Below are 21,474 nucleotides of genomic sequence, written 5' to 3'. Positions count from 1 at the left end.
GAATTTTTACATGAATTGATCTTGTGGCCAATCTCCCTACACCCACTACACATCAGCAGAGCCCTAGTAGTCGGTCGATCTGCCTAAATAGGGAATTCGCCCTGCGTATGCGATTCTACCGTAGGTGCTTTTGCACTTGGCTGAGAAGCCTTGGAATGACACAAATATTTCAAACCCAGTATTAATGGAACTGTTTCAACCAGCCCGAACATCTTTCACCCGCAACACTCTCACATAACGACTCCTTCCTCAGGAAACTGCTAAACCTTGCGACCGCTGACCCGCGCCCAAGTTGTCCAGCTCAAAATGTTGGATCTGCCAGCCCTGGAAAGAGTCAAACACCGTGATTGCAGCGACAGTAGTATCATTTCCGGGGGAAAGGGCGTAGACAAAGCGGTCGTTAATTTTGAGATCGATGAGACCAGGGTCGCCATTCTTCAGTTCCACAGTTGTCAAGATCTTCGAACCATCATTGCTGACTTCGACCAGTCTGTTGAACGCTGCATCGGTTACAAAGACGCTGTCTCGTGCCCGAGAATAAGCAGCCCAACAAGTAGCTTTCTGATTTTCAATGGTTATCTTCTGCTTAAGAGAGATTTCATTGGTATCATCATTTAGACTTAGGACAGCGGCTCCGAAAGACGCGTCCGTGATGAACAGGTCTGACGTGCCGGGAATCTCCACACCACCAAATAGCACTGTCGTACCAGGTGGCGAGCTTCGAATGTCATGGCTTTCAAATACCGACGAAGACGAATCTTTGAATGGCAGAACAGAAACAAACCCTGTTTTGCCAGAAGTTGGGTCCCCTTTCACGGTTGTGATTAGCCGTGTGTCGTTTGCAGCAAAGAAAACTTGTGCGACTGTATTTGTTGGCCCCACAGGAGGTGTGGTTTGGTTAAGATTGAGCTGAAGTACTTCTTCCATCCTCTGTAGACCTGCTACTGTGAATTGTGTGCAGGAAACGCCAGCTTTGGCCCCAGTGTACCCCACGCAAACCGTTTTTCGCTTCGTCGAGGCTGTGACAGTCACGGGAAATTCGCCGGGAATCTCCACTGGCTGCCCCGCCATTAAGACTTTTGTTGGGTTGAATTTGTTCACCTTGAACATACTCAAGGTATTAGATCCTGCGTTCACCACGAAGACGAGCTACAAAGCCGGCGTGAGCCTGAGACTGCACTAAAGACATTACAAAAGCACTCACATCATCGATGGCAAAGACGGAGCCTTGGGATGAAAGAGCATCAGGGCCAGCAGGCATATGCGTCATCTTATCGATACTATCACCGCCTAGGCCGCCGGTCAAGGTAGCAATTCCACCATAGAGCTTGCCATCATTTCCGATTGGGATAGAAATCATGGAGTTTTGCTGTTCATTTGTTTGGAGATAGAGCGCTTTCCCGCCGGGACCACTAGGACACGTGATCGTACTAGCATTGATAAAGCTTGCAAGAAGCATTATTCCTGTGCTGACGGGAATAGAAAAATGCATCCTGTTGGGACAAGCAGACCAGGGGCAGTGAAATAGGAACAGACAGGAAGAAGATGTTAAGCTGATCAATGTTGAAATATTTACTGCCCCTAACTCCTTTTTAAATCATTCCCTGAAGATGTCAGTAAAAAAACCCGAAGGAAAAGACGACCCAGTCCACCGATTTAGGAAATCATGTTCAGGTCAACAATGCACCACCCTTCGGGGAGGTTCCACCCACCGACAGTCTTGGCTTTTAAATAACCCAGGCTAGCCTAAACGAGGAAGAATGCTTAAGTCAACACTTGATACACACATATAGGGGGTCTCGCACTAGGATCGAACCATTTTGGATGTAAGTACGCCGAATCTTGATTCTTGGTGTAGAAAACGGGGTCTTGTTAGTTATTTAGAGTTTAGACTAGCCCTAAATAGGTGAAAGTGATTTTGTCAACAGTCCGCTTCTAGGTATTTGTGGTTTACGGAAAAGCAATCTTCCGATAAATTCCGTCCGCATGATTTACGAGTTAATTAAGTTCACTAATCCCTTGATTCATGATCAAGGGGGAATTTCATCCTCACTTCGGTTTCATTGCGATTCCTTATCAAACGTCACCAATCTCCTGTGCACCGACCTGATTGACTTGGATGATGTGATGCCAGGCTCTTCATAGACTTTCCACTATCCTCTATTGTACCCAAAATGAAAAAGGCATTTACTTTTCTTCCTGGCCTTCGAACAGATACGCAAGATTCTCAGTCAGGTGAGCAAGCAATTCATACCCTTCCAGTACCCGTGGCTGATACCAGCTCAGCCCTCAAAAGAAGGAAAGAACAACTCCGCAAAGCTCAGCGGTAGGAATGCATCACAGTTCCTTGTAGTAGACAATAGCAACCCAAAGCTAATATGAAAGTAGCACACATCGAGAGCGCAAGAATCAATATTTCAAAACTCTCGAGAGTGATTTCCTACGTTTACGCGCAAGTGAAACCAACTTAACACTTCAAATTCAAGACCTTCGAAATCAATTGGAAGCACTCCAGTCGACTCCAGACATGCAAGAGTTGTCTCACTTCGACATTCCGAATGATAGATTAAAGATATCTGAAAATGATGGCCATACTACTTGCTTGAATCCGCACCGTGGGGAATCATCGACGCATCAATCGAGCCTGAATACTAACTTTGACATTTTGCCCATTCTATCGTCGAAACCACCTGGTTTCATGGACTCTCACCACCTAGCCCTTTTCTCCGACACAAGCACCATTCTGAACCTTTCGAACGTAACCTCCGACAAGTCAAGAGGTCTAGATATGATTGCCGCAGGCATGGAGTTTGTTCTAGCGTACGTATCACTTCCGATATGTGCAGTCTATCACTGCGTGTTGTTCTTAGCTCTAAGACCCGTTTGATTAGGCTTGAGAGTCCATGTCTCCCACATTTGAATCCGCTCACAGATAAACCAAATGGCCATTCCCTGCTTGCATCCTCGGCTCTTATTTATCCACACCACCGCCACCATCAATGCATCCCGCTGATACTGGAGAATAATGCCTCCTTGTGTGACAACCCGACCCTCATATTTTCTAGACTTTTAGCATTATCCGAACAGCTTATTTGTGCGGACGAAATTAGTCCGACTCAGGCTTGGATCTATATACTCCAACAACCGTGGGCACATAGACTAGACCAAGGTAAGCTGGGCGGGGTTAAAGCATCGCTGTTGAAAATTATTAAATGCTACGGGTATGTTCGTTCAATCAAGTGGAAGATTGCCTGTATTGATAACAAGATGATGGGAATATCTAGATTCGGCGCTGTGATGAGACGAGACTCTTTTGACGCTATCCTGTTCAAGCTTGCCTCAGAGTTGAACTGAAGTTGGAGATTTCGAGCAAACGATAAACCGATTTACAGATCTCTAGGAAATGGGTATAGTTAACTGCCCTGCATAAGATACTGCAAACCCCCATCAAAGGGAGAGTGTGTTAGCTATCAGACAGAACCTCTAACCCCCTGGGCCGTTTCGGTATGAAACTGTCGGAAATAATTCAAAATGCTGGAAAAAATGGCAAGATTTCTTTTCCTGTTCCTAGAATTTCTGTTGATAGAGAAGACTTCATCGTTCTTCTCCAGACATCTTTTTCTTGAAGCTATTAGGTATAGGGGGCAGTGCCTTAAACGGAGTAGACGCCCCTAGAGTCTTTGCTACCTCGCTCTTTAGAGCATACTATTACCTATTCTAGCGGGTAACACCTCTATAGAATTGTTTTTCATCTAGCTGTAGGTTTTGCTAAACTTTCCCCTTACTTAGAATCTAGAGGTAATTGTCCTCGGTTATATTCAGTCAGATGCTCTGTTTATCAAACCCAAGACCTGGCGCTAGAATGGTTGGATTTGAATGCTATGTCCAGACTGGGAATTTATTCTACCATATCAAAACGTTTATCATAAGGCCTTATTGCATGCATGTAGGCGAATTCCTGTTCCAATAGTGCAAAGGCGTTCTGTAACTATAGGTAATGAATACAATTCATGACTTTTCAATCGAATCAAAGGAAAACCGGTCCGTCCACAGAGCACCGCAAGGCTTTGCCAGGATTTTCTCGGGTAGCATTGCCAAGAGCGCACGTGAAACCATCATACTCCCGACTTAGGAACTCAGTCGGGCAGTTTGACAGAATTGTGAAGAGGTGAGTCTCGACAAGGTGAATAGATGGAATCCACAGGAAAGAGTGCGACCCGGGGCGACAGGGGAGGTTGCGCTAAATTTTGACTCGTGCAGCTCCGTCAGCTATTGGAGTAAGAATTGCCAAGTTTGCAGCGAAGTTCCAGCATGTTTTGGTTAAACGAAGGACACGGTCAACGACCCATAGGGAGGCGATAAAAATGGTAATCTTGATTGTGTTCTCCGCAAAATCGCGGGGGCGCAATCCAACAGCGATGATAACCAGAATGAAAAATACAATGTGGATAACACAGAAGTCTACAAATAATAATTAGTGTCAACTCCAAATGGTACAATCCGTTGAGATGCATATAAGCTTCATACTTTCGCCGAGCAACCCAACCAGTGGTGGAGTTCCCTATGATGGTCATTGATATACCGGCGATAGGACCAGGAAAGTTTTTGGGTTGTTTGAACTTCTCTATAATACCAACCTGATGATATGCAATTTGATACTTTTACTTATTTTCAGTTCACAACTCATTCGGTCACACTCCCTCGCTTTTCCCCAAGCAGTCCCTTGCACTCGCAATGTATTACAACAGGGTGTTTCCGGCCCTATCTTCTGGAGCGAGTGCAAGAATATTAAGAATAGAATAGGAAACCACCCGCCAATACTAGCTTATACTTCTAGTATTCTGGTAATCACAGACATGCTTCCTCAATCCACGGACCATAAAGGATTATAGCTGAACGGTAGGCCCCCAATCCACTGTATGCCAAGAAATAGACTATCCGCGGGATGAGATCGCCATGGATTCCTGTCATAATCCATCGGCCAAGCCTGGAATGGCGCGGTGATAAAAAATATAAATAGTCAGTGAGACCCAGCGCCCCGGTGATTTTGGTGGCCTCATATCTTTCCATTCTCCAATGCTAGAGTACAAATAGCTTATACAGACAGTGCTAACTGTTTCCGGTATCTTGCACCTTGATAAAGATTCTCGATAAGAATCAAATTGATGAATACGTAATATCGGGGACGTTTAGCATTTCCCTCTATTCAGGCCACAATAAAAGAACTGATACATATAACGGACCTGCTAGGCAAATACACAGTCTCTCTTCGCGCTATTTTTTGTGCGATCCTACTAGGTTTCAAGGGTTTTCATTAACCAACACAACTCGCTATCTACATCACTCGGTGAAAGTGATCAATATCAGTGAAGTGCTTGGTACGTGACCGACGTTATGCTGCATCCGTTAATCTAGTCGCCCATCTAATCGTCATCAGCCAGCTTGATCCTGATCAATTCCCAGCCTCTGTCTGTCATTTATCGCTTTCTTCATATGGGACGGAGGATCCAAACTTCTGCAAAAGGTACGCTTGAAAAATAATGATCTTGCTAATCCAGTTTGGCTCATTCTTCTTTCGAATCTATAATTACCAGCTAGAGCGTTTCAAGCTTATTTACAGGCGGGTAGAATCAGTGTCTAAACCCACTTTCCTACTTGCTGGCTAACTAAGGCCTAGGGCAAGGGAGAGGCATTCGGGGAAATTGCTTAGTTTCGGTTCAATTAGTTTACAGTTAGGGTGATCAATGATGAACTAAAGCCTCCAACACTCAGAACCAACAATTGGTACACTTGAGTCAAGGTCGAAAATAAATTTCAAGATGTGAAATCCCATGTGTTGTTTCAAAGTCGGGCTGACCTTCGCACCATATTCCTCGAAGATATATTCATTGGCCTTATTCTCGTGTGCAGGCTTTTGCCAACTTACGCTAGGGAATCCTTCGTACGATTTTTGATGGGGCAACAGTTGTGTAGCTAGTCTAACGATGGCAGATATCGAATATATCCCCATATATGAGGCCAGTTCTTTGCCCCTGGAAGCCTTGTGAGAAAGTGTTATTGTTATTCATCAGAAAGCAGACTACAAGGATCTCTCTAAATCTATCACAGTGGACCCGCAGTATATCAGAGAATTCATTCAGTAAAGGAGAAACCTGAACTGCCTTCCCTGCGAGGATCATCGCTATCACTAAGTTACAGTTGAGCCCATGAGCTGAAGTTTTCTGTACAATGCCTAGTGGTTAGTGGTGTTGGGGGAGGGGGGTTGTAAGAGGTATCCTTAACTTATTTCGATGGGTACGATTCTGTTGTGCGGGGCCCCACGTTTCTAAGACAATCTCCCGGTCTTTTATTCTTCCCTGAACCCCTGTAAGTGGATTTAAACCCTGAACAGCTTGGGCGCAACAATCCTATATTGGTTAGTCTTTTCAGTTGCTGTTGCAATGATTGTGGGGTGTGTACGCGGCAGTTGCTGATCCCTAGCTTCGCATGCAAAGGTTCGGTTAATTCAGTCTCCGCGTTAGGAAAATGGGAAAACTCCGGTGGCACAGGCGCCGTCAGCTTTGCGTGCTCCCACCGGGGGTTTAGTGCCCAAGATTCGTCAGGTCTCAGGCCCATCCGATATGGAGAGGTACCCGAGATAGAAGGATGGTTCCGAAACCTTATGCTAATCTATGCTCCATCAATGCTCCATTTATGCTCCAGCGTTACATCAACTCCACCTCGTGACCTGGCATACGGCTAGTTCTAGAATAGGTCCCTAGTGTCGGAGACGTCTGCGGTCTGACTCATATTTTCCAGTGTTTAGTCTCCAAACTTTGAACTGACCCCTTTTCTATTATCCGGAGCCAGGATAATTCAACAGGGTCTGCAAGTGGACGCGATTCTGCGGACTTCGTGTGGGAGGCACAAGTTAGTGCGAAAGTTTTCCCCCGCGCTCCTCACGCCTCCTAGCGTGCCCCGCAAGACTATGAATCTTTGTGGGGTCTTATCCACACGGCACGGAGAATCATTAAGTTGAGCCACTGTTAGCCCTCTCTTGAAATTTGGGTCTGTTCTGCTACTTAAATCTATCCTTTTTAAGTATAAACCCGCTACTAGCCTATCTCGTGAAGCTCCATGTACCCTCTTTTTGTTTACGGGTCGTAAGTCCGTGCAAGGTCTTCTGCATTGCTTTCTTTGAATGGAACCTATGTTTGATGAGTAGACAGGTTTATATTTTCGAGACCTCATTTGACATTGTTCAAGAATAAACGTCAATTTAGAGACCAAATAAACCTCTTAGATCCATTTCCGATTCTGCATTAGCGATATGGGAGTACTTTTCAACCCAGAGAGAGAAAAGAAAACATTCCGAGCTCGCTTAAATCCAAGGCTAAATACGGGTTTCATACGGATGTCTGGTAGCCCGACTTAGCTGATATTAACCAGCTGACAATAAACTAGATCTATATTAATTGGAGGGAAATTGACAACATGTAATTCAAGGATTCTTTCTTCTGTCCGAAATTGGGACAAATGGGAAAATATTGAAAGGTCCAAAAACTACATAAAGGTCGGCGTGAGGATGCGTGTGGTGACGTTCTACAACATACTTGTTCTTCCTCAAAGACCCCCTGACCAATTTCTCGACGATCATCGGGTGTTGATAACCTTACAGTGAATATGTTTCCACGACTTAGTTTCGACCATGCGTGGGTGATTGCATTAGGGCTTGTTATGAAGGGATCCCTCGTGTTCGCTGGGCCCTGCGATATCTACTCATCCGGAGGTACACCCTGCGTCGCTGCGCATAGCACCACTCGTGCATTGTATAGCTCATTCAGTGGTGCACTGTATCAAATTAAACGCGGCTCTGATGGTGCTACGACTACTATCTCCCCACTTTCCGCAGGCGGTGTCGCGAATGCTGCCGCTCAAGATACCTTCTGTGCAAACACAACCTGCCTCATCACCATCATTTATGACCAGTCTGGCCACGGAAATCACCTCACGCAGGCTCCACCGGGAGGCTTCAACGGCCCAGACACTAACGGATACGATAATCTGGCGAGCGCCATTGGTGCGCCTGTAACTCTGAATGGTCAAAAAGCTTATGGAGTCTTTATCTCCCCCGGCACGGGTTACAGAAATAACGCTGCCAGCGGCACAGCCACAGGCGACGCAGCAGAGGGCATGTATGCGGTGCTCGATGGCACTCATTACAATGGTGATTGCTGCTTTGATTATGGCAATGCCGAAACCAGCAGCAGGGACACGGGCAACGGCCATATGGAGGCCATCTACTTTGGTGACAACACCGTCTGGGGTACTGGGTCTGGAAGTGGACCATGGGTCATGGCAGATCTTGAGAACGGCCTGTTCTCCGGGTCGAGCTCGGGAAACAACGCCGCTGACCCATCTATCAGCTACCGTTTCCTCAGTGCTATCGTCAAGGGAGAATCAAACCAATGGGCAATCCGCGGCGGAAACGCGGTCTCTGGCTCCCTGTCAACTTACTATAGTGGTGCACGCCCGAGTGTATCTGGCTATAACCCGATGAGCAAAGAAGGAGCCATTATTCTGGGTATTGGCGGTGATAATAGCAACGGTGCCCAGGGTACATTCTACGAGGGCGTAATGACCTCTGGCTATCCGTCTGATGCGACAGAAAACTCGGTGCAGGCTAATATTGTTGCTGCCAATTACGCCGCGGGTTCGCTGACTAGCGGTCCTGCACTGACGGTCGGTTCCTCAATTTCGCTGCAAGCCACCACACCTGGCTACACGACACGCTACATTGCATACAACGGCACCACTGTTAACACTCAAGTTGTCTCGTCGTCCAGCTCTACAACCCTGAAACAGCAGGCTAGCTGGACAGTTCGCACAGGCCTTGGCAACAGCGCATGCTTCTCATTCGAATCAGTTGATACCCCCGGTAGCTATATCAGGCACTACGACTTTGGGCTCCTTCTTAACGCGAACGATGGCACGAAACAGTTCTATGAGGACGCCACGTTCTGCACGCAGTCTGGCCTCAACGGCCAAGGCAACTCGCTTCGGTCATGGAGCTATCCTACCCGCTACTTCCGACACTACAACAACGTGCTCTACGTCGCAAGCAATGGAGGTGTCGATACTTTCGATGCTACCGCCTCATTCAATGATGATGTTAGTTGGGTGATCAGCGCCGGCTGGGCCTGAGTCCCGGTCGATTTTCTGGCCACCACCCAGAAGCCCACTTGATTCCCTTTCCATTTTTTATTTATTCAATGGCGGCTCCAGGTGTGCATCGAGATCGACTAGGCCATCCTGAAACTTGCTAATATCAGTTACAAATATCAAATTTCGTCAAGAGTTTCCTTTGCGCAAGTCAAAACCTATGTAAATCACAAGCTTTACCCAAGCCGCAGGATGTGTACAAAACCTATAAAGCATAAACTATGTCTCAGCTTCGTTCAGCTAGCCAAATTTCCGGGCTTCACTTGTCGGTTCCTGTTTCGACACATAATACGGGGCTTTCGGAAACCTTCGTAACGGTATCCGTCAACAGATCCGTGGACATATCAATAATACGCACTCCTTGTGCGGCTTTCGGGTAACTTGAATGTTCGTATGAGCACGTCTGGATAGTCTTCTATCATTTTGAATGGAAAGTAAAAGTCAGAAGTTCAGTGCGTCTTGATGGGGCAAATAGATTGGGTCTAGATGCGGTTCCCAGGTGCAGGGGGGCTTCTGCTCAGTCTACCTAAGGTCTCTGAGAAATAAGATTGCACTGCACTACAACTAACGTGTCCTTTATAAAAATATCATCACAAACAATCATCATTATCAAGGCGTAATTCGCAAATCTTCAGGGTCACAATGAAAGTCACGAGAAGCAACACAGAACTGCGGCTCAGTCACTTGGGATGTATACAAGCGGAGACTCATGCTTATCTGGCTCCAGTGCAATGGCCATGATTAACAATACGTCAGTGCTGACTTCCATGTCTTACTCTTCTACTCATTGGCTTTTCCACTTATCGTTTGGACCGCATAGATCCTTCCCGTGCAATAACGGGTGGCTTGGCAGGCAGACGACCTTTCTCCCACAGAGGACGTCCTATAATCTTGTAGCCGACGAGGAGACTGAAACAAGTACTGGATGGTCAATTAAACATGCATATTGACAATTACCACTGGTTGAGGGTCAATGGAGGTTAATAACTGATATCCTTAAATGGCCTCATTTCTCACACCACTCCTTGTGTCTTCGCGGCTTGGAGTCCACTAATGACATGCACGCCGAGTATTAGCATTCGCTCAGCTATTCACGGGTTCAAACAAATGCTCTCGCTGCCATCAGGGGCATTCTGACGTTACCAGTGGTCTTGTCTTTGCTTGGATTAGTGACAAAACAAAAAATGGTGGGATCGCCGTCATGGTCGCTATCACGGCGTATCTGATTGCGATCATTGTGTTGAGGGGAGTGCAACGGTATGCTAGTAACTGGTGCAAGCTTCGAATACGGACTGCCGTGACTGGATTCGCTGTGGGCTATTACCCAATCCATAATGCCTGGATAGAAATCAAGTGTCGAACGCCGGAAGAGCGGAGAATATCTTTAGCGTTAGTCTTAATACATACTTTCGCTTCTGGGAGACTATTAATGCCGCGGCTCTCAATCAGAACGCGTATCAATCATTTTTTTGTCATTTTTTCCAATCGACTGCTAACAGTCGGTCACTTAGTCGTTATAAGTGCAACAAGTGGTTTAGTAGGGGCTCTCAGCTGTTCTGTCATCTTCTTATCTTAGCCGCCATACAAGAACTCATATATGTCTTGGAAAGCCGACGTCCAGCAGAGGGAATGTCTGATTGCAGTCAGAATCTGTTGGTATGGCATCCTAGCTAGAGGCGTGAATTCGGCCGAACGTTGAGAATTTTGAAGCTCGTCCAGTCGCAACAATGACATGAAAGCCATACCATGTTACGGAAACGATTTACAAAAGATTGTAAGATTGGTTACAATGGACAAACATAATATGCTCTCAAAGATTGGTTACACATTCAACAGCGAAACGTGAAGTGAAAGAACGGCACCCTGCCCGGCAGCTCCATGGAGTCTAATAAACCGATAAAAGGAAGGTTGAAAAGCATTGCTTCTTTCTGATAACCGTACGATAAGTGGCTTCATTTGTATCCGGGAGAGGTATCTCCAGCTATGGCTCACTGCCAGGAGAGGGGGTAACATCAAATGGTAAATCCCAGTTTTCTTCATCATATATTTTGAGCATGAGCGCCCGAGGCGGCCCAGATACTCGTGTACTTTCAAACTTTCTATCTAATGACAGAGATCCTTGTGTCGTAAGTGTTATGAATCATTTGATCAAACATAACTATTAACTTGATTAATGGCATCATCATTTCCAATGTTTCAGGACATGGAAGATGATGTGTAGGGTGAGATGAGACGTTAAACCAGTTGTTTATTCGTATAGTACCATAGGCGAGCGTCCCCACTTTCTGCTGATTCTAGAATCTCATTGGCCCGTCCCCACATCAGGTTGAACCCCCTTCAATTCAATCCTGGTCGACCTGTCCCGCATGGAGGTTACTGCCATACCTCATGAAGCCGAATACGCTGTTTAGTTATGCATATTCACTCTATCGAGCAATGCTCAGAGAAGAATATTTTGTTTAAATTATTACAGGACTGTCATATTGAAATACTATGGAAGCTCGGTTGAATCTTGAGTGCCGCATTGGGCCACGTACTTCTTACCGTGACATATGAAACCGAAGGCTGCAAGGAATTGCCGCGATTTATGAAGCAGGTTTTCGGCGTCCGTATCACAATGGAAGATCTTATCTTTTGAAAACCTTCAGTTCAATGGTCCTGAGTATGGCATACGAGACCGCTGCGAACGCAAACCCCAATTCAAAGCCAACATCACCACCAGTTGGGGCTGGCCCAGCTGATCTGGCGATAGGCCCGACATACCATGACTGGCTCATACCGGTCACCATTCCAACAATTCCGCAGCAGAATGCGAGAAGAGCCGCAATTCCCGGCGGTAGTTTCTCTCGCATGTCATAGTCCTCGGGGTGGTAGCCAGAGAACCCTCGTCGAAACACAAAATGCTCCGTGATGGCGATTCCCTCATAGATCGCAAGCCAGTAGCCGATGAAATGCATGAAATTCTCCAGCACTGCTTCGAATTGACTGTACCCCGGAATAGCAATTGCGATATAAACTCCGGTAGCAACCACTGTCCACACGAAACGAGGGACATGTCGGGTCCACCGTCCCATAACCATGAGTGTAAGGGAGACGGAATAGATGTTGGGGCAATTATTGGCCACGATGGAGAAGGCGAGTATCACGACGCAAAACTTGCCAAACACTCCGACCCGTGGGAACAGAAGAGCGCCAAGAAGACCGCCAACTCCTGCCTCATCCCATCCCTGCTGATAAGCATTATCACCACCATTGTGAGCCATTGCGGTGGCAAGCGCAGCGCCGAGAAGTTCGGTGAATAGGAGAGTTGGGAAGATTCCTAACCAGGTGGCCAGGAATACATTACGGCGGGGGCGATTGCTCGGTTGATAGACTGTATAATCTGCAGCGAAGCTTGTATAACCTGTGCCGAAGCCGAACACTGTGGAACCGTAAGAAAGGACCGCACCTAGCTCGGCTTTGCCGGCTCCAATGGGAATATTGATGAAATCGCCCGAATGGGCAAGAACACCCAGGACCACAAGAAAGACGATGAAAGTTGGTATCCAGCTCCAGTATTCGTAGGCATGAACAACTCGATAGCCAAAGAAAACGATAATCAGTGTGCAAAACGCGATGATCAAGATTCCAGCAAACCCTGGAACATCCGGATTGACGGCGTTGATCAATTGAGCTCCAACGATGATGTTGGCAGCTGCCCATCCAACGCAAGCTAGCACGTTAAAGATGGCGACTGATCAGAGAGAAGACAAGAAGATTAGCCAATTCCAAAAGAACAATGTCTGGTGAGGTCAGCCATACTTAGCTTCACACCCCACCAGCCGAACCAGAATCTGGACAAGACCATTTGGCGCAATCCAAAAGCGGCCCCAAAGATGGAGAAGAAACAGACGGTAAGGACTCCGATAAAATTGAAAAAGATGATGACCAGGGCGGAATCAATGAAGCCCATGCCGAATAAGGGCTTCCCCAAGACGCCGATGGTAAATGAGGGGACTACCATGTTTGCAGCCAGCCACTGGGATCGTTTTGGCCCGGATTAGAGACTAGCTGAGCAAGATTGAGGGCAGAAGTACCATTGAGCCAATGTTCCAGTACGAACTATCATTTCTCTCGTCATCGGGGACACGCTCGATGCCTCGCTGCTCGACTTTGATCTTTCCCCCTAGTCGCTGAAGCCTGGCGTACAACGAATCACCATACTCGAAGCTTGAGGCAGGCACTGCACCCGTTTCCTCTTCGACGAGAGGCGGGTCTGTTGCTCCGGCGCGCTTCTCCACATCGCGATTCATGATTGTGCTCTTGATAAATTGACGTCGACAGTCCAACGAAATTCCAATTCGACCAGGACCTCCAAGATGGGGATGTGGGATTCTATTTGAATACCACTCGCTCTTTGGGGAACGGATTATTGACCCACGGAGGGGGCCGGTCCACTTGGGCAACAAGAGACCCGAGGGATTGATTCTTGGGGGGGGGGGTTGTTGACATGCGCCCGTATCGCTTTTTGGTGGTACCACTCGAGGAGAGCCCCGAGACGTCGCAATCTATGCGCCAACCATTTTATTTCTTTTCTTTATTTTTTGCAACGGGTCTTTCTCAAGAAGGCGCGTTCCATGGAAATTGTCAACGAAAGTCGAGGTTCTTCCCCGTTGCTTGTTGGTGACAACCGCGGAACATGGTCGAGCACATGGCCAGGCGAGGGATTTGCCACTGGATCAAGAGTCTCCTTCGGGAGCCCCTACCTTGACTGGGGAACTGGGGGAGGTGCAAGCTTTAAAGCCATGCCCTTTCGGACTGGTCCAGCCGGCTCCCCACCGAGTCCCGCCGACCCGAAGGGCGGAGACCTGCGACGGAACCAGGGACCAGTCACCAGTGGAGCGGAGCCCGCCGAGACCCATGAGGATGATCATCTGGGGCAATAATCTGCAAGTGTTTTCCTTGTTGAGGCGGGAGGACAGGGCCAAGGATCGGGGATGACGAGGACTGCTCGTGGACAAGATGGCAGGATGTTTCCGAAGTGATTTTCCATAAATTATTCGTGGGGTCCAGTTGAGGCCTTACAGCCTCAGGCTTCGAGGTCGCGTGCGCCCTGGCCGATTTCGGTTGTCCGTTGCTGTCTCGCTCGTCCCTCACGATGCGAGTAGTTGATTTCTATCAACGATGGTACAAAAGTATACCAGACTCGGCGTATCGAGGCAATTAGGGGACGATAAGGCCGCGAATCCGACAAGGCTTAAATTGCTGTATGCTTCGTCGGCACCGGCACTTTTTGACTCCTCCAATATAGTATCTTTGCAGACCATGATTGCAGTAACAATATTTTACATTCTCAGAACCTTCCGCATCTCCGCAATCCAGGGTCATCTTCATCGGTAAATGACTGATCGATGAATGACTGAACGCCCGGAAGGGAAGAGATCCAGTAACTGACAGAGAAAATATAACGAATCATAAATGAGTAAACAACCGGATTTAATGAGATTTTAGTCCAGCGGCCACGAGGATTCTCATGACGTCATCATAACCCTAGTGCCAACTACCTAATGATTGAAAGAGTTGTCGATATAGAGGGCGAGAAAATGAATGAGGCCCGACATCTTACTAGTCATCACTATCTCCGGGGAAAGAGATTCACCCCACGCAGGTCATGGTAATGTTGACGGAAGTATCGACTACGCTACCACCGTTCTCCAGAAGTGCAAAGGTGTAATCTCCCATCTCCACTGTCCATTTGTAACCCCGGTCCAAAATCGCGAGGTAGCGTGAGACTTCCAGTTCCATCGTGACCGTCCTGGACTCACCCGCGTCGAGGTAGACCCGACTGAACGCCACCAACTGTTTCACTGGTCGCACAATCGATGAAACCCGGCCAAGTAGGTAGATCTGAGGAACGTGACTACCTCTTGTTTCCCCAGTGTTGGATACTTTGACCGAGAAGACAATAGTTGAGCCCGCGCTAAATTCACGAATACTCGACTCATTCCCACCAGTCGTCGATGCATGGAAGTCCGTCAACGAGAATCGTGTATAAGAGAGTCCATACCCAAAAGGATACTGTTGATGCAATAAAAACTTTTGAGTTAGTAAAGAACGGTGGCAGAGTCTTCACGAGCCTGGTACGACCAAGCGATTTGTGGTTGACTCACAAGTGCTCTGTAAGGGACATCGGTGTAGTTTCGCGGAACCGATGGTTTATAGCTTTTGGTATCAACACAGGATCAATTTTGAATGCAGTTAATTCTGGGAGTGCTGAGGAACATACTTATAAAATGCTGGTAAAGTTCCAACGCTATACGGAACGCTAAGGGGAACTCGGCCACCCGGATTCGTCAATCCGAATAAGACGTTCGAAATAGCCTGCCCGCCAGACTGTCCGGGAAAGAACTGGGCAATATTAGGGACTGTGGAGTTCTCTTAGACGCATAGGGAATTTCCTCACTGTGTTCAAAACTGCTGCTGCTTCCTGGTAATATTGGGGGATCGCGAATGGACGGCCGCCTTGTAAGACCATAATGACGGGCTTCCCTAGAGCAAAAATCGCATCTGCAAGTGTCGCTAGAAGCACCGAGTCAGTTTTAATGCCCCGATCGAATCGGGGATCCCATTTTAAACCGACTCTGATCAGGTGACAATCCTAAAGTCGCTCGATCGCCTGATTCACCATCACTGTTCCAATTAGCCCCAACTGCTAGAATCACAATGTCTGATTCCCTCGCCAACTCCACAGCCTGCTTCCATCAGCGTCCCAGTCCCCGTCTGGATCAGAAGATCAGCATACCTGCTTCACGGGATCAACACGATCCACCAGGTTCCAGAAAAGGAGCACCTGCGCATTCAGGGAATTCACGTTCTCGAATTTTTGAATATTGTTCCAAGCTTGGTACTCCAAGCGAATCTCATGAATCGAGTTCACGTTGAATGTAAAAGGCGCAGAACCAGGAGGAGGCGCTGTATCATTGATGGTAGTGTATGGCAGCCCGGGAATGTTGGATAGAATGTTGCCGCTGGTTGTAGCCTCAATGTCTACATGTAGAACGCCATCAATATAGAGCTTCGCGGATGTATTTGCATAGACAGCGACTCCCAGCCAACCATGGGTGGTTGTATCAACGGGTACGTGAATGTGGCCCTCCCAGACAACGCTGAAGTTATTAGACGGCAGGCCATCTGGGGGATATAGGCCCCAGTCTAGACTCGGTGTTTCCAGTCGTTGTGATCTTGGATCAGTGAAATTGGTGTCTGCGTAGTAGGTAGCCAATAGGCCACCAGTGCTCCCATTCACAGATAATAGATATGGGGGTATGTTGTATTGTCCGTTGTAGTTCCAAGAGTTTGCACCCCATGCGGTGACCAGTTTAGTCCCCGGAAAGTTAGTGGCAAGGTGCTCGATGAGACTTTGTCGTATGGTACTGGCATTGTTGACGGGATAACCGCCCCACTGGCCGGAATAGTCACCATAGTTAAATGAATCACTGAATGGCCCTATCAATGCAATTTGAGAAAGCTCTTGTTGGCGTGGATGTAAGGGCAGGGTTGAATCCTTATTTTCGAGCAATATAATGCTTTTTTCGGCAGCCTCCAAGGTGAGTGGAATGTTAGCTATTGTGAGCGCGTGTGAGTCGATATCTTTGGGGATAAGGGAATTTCTGAATAACCCCAGGTCGTATTTCACACCTAAAACACGACTGGCCAGGTTTTCCAAGGTGCGTCGAGTGAGCGTGCCATTGGAGACTAAACCGATAGTTGCCTGAATGAGTTAGCATCTCGGCAAGGAACGAAGAAAACGAACGGATGAAGGAAGCAAACATTAATGTACTCCTCGAGAGGAAAATCATAAAATTGAACCATGCCACCCGCATTATGCCATTGAGCAATGGTATCTGCCATGGAGCTAGTCACTTGATGAGTGTAGAGTAGCTCAGAAAGCCCTGTGTATTCCCCTGTAAGAGTTGCACGGCTGAAAGTCCTTCCTTCGAATCATTGATTCATGACATACCTGTATCATCCGCTGTTATGAAGCCTGAAGCTCCATTAGTGATGACCCAGTCGTCACTTTGGGGATAGTGGTCTACTTACCATCGTACCCCCAATCATTCAATGCATCATAAAGGAGAGGATTCACAGAAGAGGGAACATCATCGAATTCATTATATGCCCTGTTTTCAGCGGTGAGTTGGCCTGCATAAGACTGCTACAGATTTTCTGGCTTACATCATGACGCCCTTTACACCACCAAGGTCTACAGCGGCCTTAAATGGAACCAACATTTCCTGAAGAACTTGACGTGTTCCATAACCCATAAATGGCGCCGCATTGTGGCCACCTTGTGGACTTCCATGAGCTGCAAAATGCTGGATCACAAGAAATATCAGTTTGCAGTCTCTTGTGGGTACATTGCAGCGTGTGGCGCAAACCTTCATGACTGGAATTACTGCATCGGGTTCCGCCCAACTGCTGTTCTTGGATAGACCGGAGGAAAATGCAACCCCCATATGCGCCGTGAGAACCATATCTTCGCCCCAGTCCTCTAATCATCGAGTGAGATAAATCTCGCTTATTCTGGCTTTGGTAATAGGCGACTTACCTTGCACCCTGCCCCAGCGAGGATCTTTAGCAAGATCAAGAACAGGTGCAAAACACGCGTGGATGCCGATTGATCGTGCTTCACTGCCAATGGCTCGGCCCACTCTGTAGACAAGATTCGAGTCAAAGGACGCTGCCATACCAATTGCCTGTGGAAACATGGATTGTTTGAATGACCCCACACCATGAAGGCATTCTCCTGTTTGCATGAATGGAATCTTGGCTCTGGACTTTTCGAAGTTCAATTTTTGCATGTCATTGTACTGTGACTTATTGGTCGGATACCAGTCATGGATAATTCCGATAGAGGCGCCAGGAGCCGCCTGCAATGCTTGGTCTAGTGTCAAATTGTTAGAATAGCTCTTCTAGCTTGGCGATTTCACCGCCAACTCGAGAAGGGATACCATAGAAGGAATTGTCAGAATACGGCCCGATGATGTTATCGGCAAACATAAGATGCATCTGTAGCACTACAAGTCTGTTGTGAGATTACTTTTAACTGGATGTAATGTCGCAGATGAAAGATACCTAGTTCTGGAATGGTGAGATTTGCAACTAGACTGTTCAGAAATGCAGTCTTCCCCGAAGATTCACGGTCGCGCGATTGGATTGCATTTGGCCATGTGCGATAGTTCCATGCATTATCCACAAATTCAGTCCCCTCGCAGAGTAGGCCATTAGTCCAGAGGAAGGATAATGCAACCACTCTAAAGTATACCGTGAGAGATCTCATCTTTAGCATCGATTCAAACACCCGAGGATCGAGACATGAAATTCTTCGAATAGACTCCAGGGCTCCACCACGAAAGTTTACCAGGTGAATCTTTTATACTTAAATATCAGATCGCTGATCATTAATGAGGGGAAAGATATCCTAAAAGATAAATCTGCCATGACGAGTTCGGTTGCGAATCGCACAAGGCTAAACGCTTATTGCCCCCAAGTCAACGTTACCGTGGTATTTGGACATCGCAGTTTGTGTGTGCACATTGCAGATCATCTCCTCTTGGCAGTAATCCAGGTCCACCACAACGTGGATTATCCGTGAAGACCCCCAGTGTCCTAGGAGGGTGGAGGGTGAGGTGGGGAAGCAGAAAGCGGGGAACTCAACAGCGTCAAATACTCCAGATCGCGTTTTGGGTGATCATAATTCCCCGCAGCTATGCACGACGGCAAAAAGGAAGGTTATCGGGTAATTTCACTATGACTTTTCAGTGAGACAAGATATCACAATGCTTTTGTAGCGAATTGGTCACTGTAGCTTAGAAGTCTTAGCCGAATGCATTTCCTTCAAGACTTCCCCAAGTCCGATGATTAAGATTTATAAGATCAGTACGTAGAAATCGGAGTGATATTATAGTGAATGGTCAAATAAATATATATTGACTTAGCTATTAGGGAAATAGGAGTATCTGAGGGAAGAGAGCGGAAAGGTATAGCGTAGGGTATGGGTTCCTAAGCTCAATCAATGGGTCTGGCAACAACGGCCATCAATCGCTATCTCGTCAGGAACCACAGCATTAGCGCATATTTAGCAACCAGAAATTTGTCTGTTAATCAGATCGGAAAAAGCTTGGTCCTTTGAATTTCTGCAGTTTTATGCAAGTTCTCGACTCCATTCAATCAATAATTTTGGTGATTTAAAGTTACATGTCATCCACTTCGCTTCTTGGTGTCTGCATTAAGCAACACGATTAACTACAAGAGCTTCTCCGTAGAGATCGATGTCGTAACCATTCTCCTGGAGGTAGGCCCTGAAGCGAGCGTCCTCGGTCTCCAGCTCGCGGGACATGTCGGGAATCAAAAACCACGCGATCAGGCCTCCCACCACGGTGAAAGCCGCTCCGATTAGAAACACGGCTTGTTGACCCTTCTCGGTAGATGAAAATGAATTCTGAATCGGTGTGAAGACTTGGGTGCCGATTGAAGCACCGGCCTTTCCCACTGCAGCTGCAAAGCCGAGGAAATGGCCTCGGAGGGGCGTAGGGAATGATTCAGCCGCACACAGGAAAGTGGCAACACCGGGTCCCATCTCCCCCAAGGGCTTGGAAGATGCCATACATGACAACGAACAAGGGGAAGACGCTTTGAATAAGGTGCAAGGCACCTCCCAGAACAAAGCCCCATATAGCCCAAAGCATGAAGCCGAGAGTCATGGTTTGTTTACGGCCAATCCGATCCATCAGATAGCCTCCCAGAATACAGCCAGGGAGATAGAAGGAGTTGATGACCGTCTGAGAAAAACACAGAGGACGTTAGCAGACTGATCTTATTCTCAGATCGTGACTAGCTTACCCCATATCCAATGTTTTGGACAGTCGTATTATTGGGATTGAACTGTTCAACGATAGTTGAGGAGAACAAACCGAACGGGTAAGTAACGAAATCATAGCAGAACCAGGCCAAAGCTAAGATGGTATCGAAGTCAGTCTTATGCAGTCAGCTTTTCATCGCAGGTGGGGTTTCTCACAAGTACCGAGCATTGGCTTCCAATAACGGCGAAGTACCAGCCAGTAAGGATAATGGGACTTGATCGCATGCTTTCGGTATTGGGTAGAGTTCATCATGCGAACACGGAAGAAGCAAACGGCAAGGGGTAGCTGTTCAATAGTTTAGTTTTGTACGAAGAGCCTCCGAAGGTCTCCAGGAATTAGCCGGACTTACAACCATACCCAGGCCAAACGTAACCCTCCAAACGCCCTCTGAATTTTGCTGGTGATAGCATGCGAGCACAATCAGGGCAACTAGACCTGCGGCAACGAATCCCTAGTTTCTGATAAATATCGCTTCACATGGACAGAATCATAGTATCATACCAGATCTACCGCAAAGTCGGTAGCGACTGCGACCAGAAAGCCCCGTCGCTTGCGAAGTGGTGCTGTCTCATCCGCGGCCTCGGTGGCACTGGTGGCACAGACTGGATACTCACCTCCGGCACCAAAGCCCGCGATGCCTCGAGCGACAACCATCATCCAGAACATTCTAGGAGCATAAACTATCAGCCTGCCATTCTTTCTCCTGGCCTTGACCAGCAGCCATGTGAATAAATTTCTCCTACCCTAGTTGAGTTGTGCCATGTGCTGCCGTAGCCAAGACCACGCCCAGTATCAAGAAGGCAGTGGCGGTTATCACGCCGGTCCGACGACCAATCCGGTCAATCAAGACACCGAAGAAGAGCATGCCAAAAATCTCGCCAATCAGGTAGGAGTTGGAAAGACGCGCCTTCATGGTGGCCGACATGCCATCTTTGTACAAGACCGAGAAGAGCGGCTCCATGTAGCCAATGATCTGAGCATTATACCCATCACTGAACAGAGCCAAACCCGCGATCACCACGTTCAAGACGCCTGATCGCTTTTTCGGCTGAGAATCCTCCAGGGCCCAGTCCTCGTTGTGATTCTGCTCCTTGGAACCATCCATCTTCATCACGGAGTCACTTGGCGATGCCTCCATTGTTGATTCAGCGCAAAGTCAGACGGGGATTCTTTTGGTGAGTCCGTGGGTGAAAGAAGGAAAACGAATTTCAACGGCCATCATCGTCTGAGCAAGCATCATTTGTAGCTGGGCCCCGTGGTAGTACAAGGCATCCTCAGATTGTATTGAGATACCGCCGTTCGTGTATCCCATATGTGTAGATCCAATGACAAGCTCATCTGCAGGCACGAGATGCGCGATACCGACTGTCGG

General features: G+C 47.5%; 8 protein-coding genes across 8 annotated transcripts; 3 read left to right on the top strand and 5 right to left on the bottom strand.

Annotated features, from left to right (window-relative positions):
* Positions 1-249: 249 nt before the first annotated feature.
* N7458_003655 (uncharacterized protein) lies at positions 250-1,071 on the bottom strand (the record flags this gene model as incomplete). Its single annotated transcript, XM_056907038.1, has 1 exon — positions 250-1,071. One exon carries the CDS (start codon positions 1,069-1,071, stop codon positions 250-252), a length of 822 nt encoding a protein of 273 aa, XP_056771145.1.
* Positions 1,072-1,120: 49 nt separating this feature from the next.
* On the bottom strand, positions 1,121-1,459 carry N7458_003654 (uncharacterized protein; the record flags this gene model as incomplete). The annotated part of the gene is made up of 1 exon (XM_056907037.1): positions 1,121-1,459. One exon carries the CDS (start codon positions 1,457-1,459, stop codon positions 1,121-1,123), a length of 339 nt encoding a protein of 112 aa, XP_056771144.1.
* Positions 1,460-7,662: 6,203 nt separating this feature from the next.
* Positions 7,663-9,183, top strand: N7458_003653 (alpha-L-arabinofuranosidase B; the record flags this gene model as incomplete). Its single annotated transcript, XM_056907036.1, has 1 exon — positions 7,663-9,183. The coding sequence occupies one exon, from the start codon at positions 7,663-7,665 to the stop codon at positions 9,181-9,183; it is 1,521 nt and encodes a 506-aa protein (XP_056771143.1).
* A 957-nt stretch (positions 9,184-10,140) lies between these two features.
* On the top strand, positions 10,141-10,588 carry N7458_003652 (MFS general substrate transporter; the record flags this gene model as incomplete). Its single annotated transcript, XM_056907035.1, has 2 exons — positions 10,141-10,180; positions 10,278-10,588. Coding segments are annotated over 2 exons (351 nt in total), but the record flags the coding sequence as incomplete, so codon positions are not given.
* Positions 10,589-11,828: 1,240 nt separating this feature from the next.
* On the bottom strand, positions 11,829-13,493 carry N7458_003651 (cytosine permease; the record flags this gene model as incomplete). Its single annotated transcript, XM_056907034.1, has 3 exons — positions 11,829-12,934; positions 13,003-13,219; positions 13,278-13,493. The coding sequence occupies 3 exons, from the start codon at positions 13,491-13,493 to the stop codon at positions 11,829-11,831; spliced, it is 1,539 nt and encodes a 512-aa protein (XP_056771141.1).
* Positions 13,494-13,817: 324 nt separating this feature from the next.
* On the top strand, positions 13,818-14,126 carry N7458_003650 (uncharacterized protein; the record flags this gene model as incomplete). Its single annotated transcript, XM_056907033.1, has 1 exon — positions 13,818-14,126. One exon carries the CDS (start codon positions 13,818-13,820, stop codon positions 14,124-14,126), a length of 309 nt encoding a protein of 102 aa, XP_056771140.1.
* A 709-nt stretch (positions 14,127-14,835) lies between these two features.
* N7458_003649 (beta-glucosidase) lies at positions 14,836-18,249 on the bottom strand (the record flags this gene model as incomplete). Its single annotated transcript, XM_056907032.1, has 13 exons — positions 14,836-15,258; positions 15,351-15,402; positions 15,467-15,588; positions 15,644-15,759; positions 15,821-15,932; positions 15,983-16,951; positions 17,011-17,144; positions 17,201-17,224; positions 17,281-17,360; positions 17,416-17,555; positions 17,619-17,731; positions 17,789-18,124; positions 18,192-18,249. The coding sequence occupies 13 exons, from the start codon at positions 18,247-18,249 to the stop codon at positions 14,836-14,838; spliced, it is 2,679 nt and encodes an 892-aa protein (XP_056771139.1).
* Positions 18,250-19,468: 1,219 nt separating this feature from the next.
* N7458_003648 (uncharacterized protein) lies at positions 19,469-21,240 on the bottom strand (the record flags this gene model as incomplete). Its single annotated transcript, XM_056907031.1, has 7 exons — positions 19,469-19,831; positions 19,905-20,021; positions 20,083-20,195; positions 20,258-20,387; positions 20,452-20,553; positions 20,604-20,769; positions 20,846-21,240. The coding sequence occupies 7 exons, from the start codon at positions 21,238-21,240 to the stop codon at positions 19,469-19,471; spliced, it is 1,386 nt and encodes a 461-aa protein (XP_056771138.1).
* Positions 21,241-21,474: the final 234 nt, after the last annotated feature.

Source organism: Penicillium daleae, assembly GCF_028827525.1.
Source record: "Penicillium daleae strain IBT 16125 chromosome Unknown utg000002l_segment0_segment0, whole genome shotgun sequence".
Taxonomy (NCBI): Eukaryota; Fungi; Ascomycota; class Eurotiomycetes; order Eurotiales; family Aspergillaceae; genus Penicillium; species Penicillium daleae.
The sequence above is the reverse complement of the archived record's forward strand: the minus strand, read 5'-3'. Positions and strand labels throughout refer to the sequence as shown.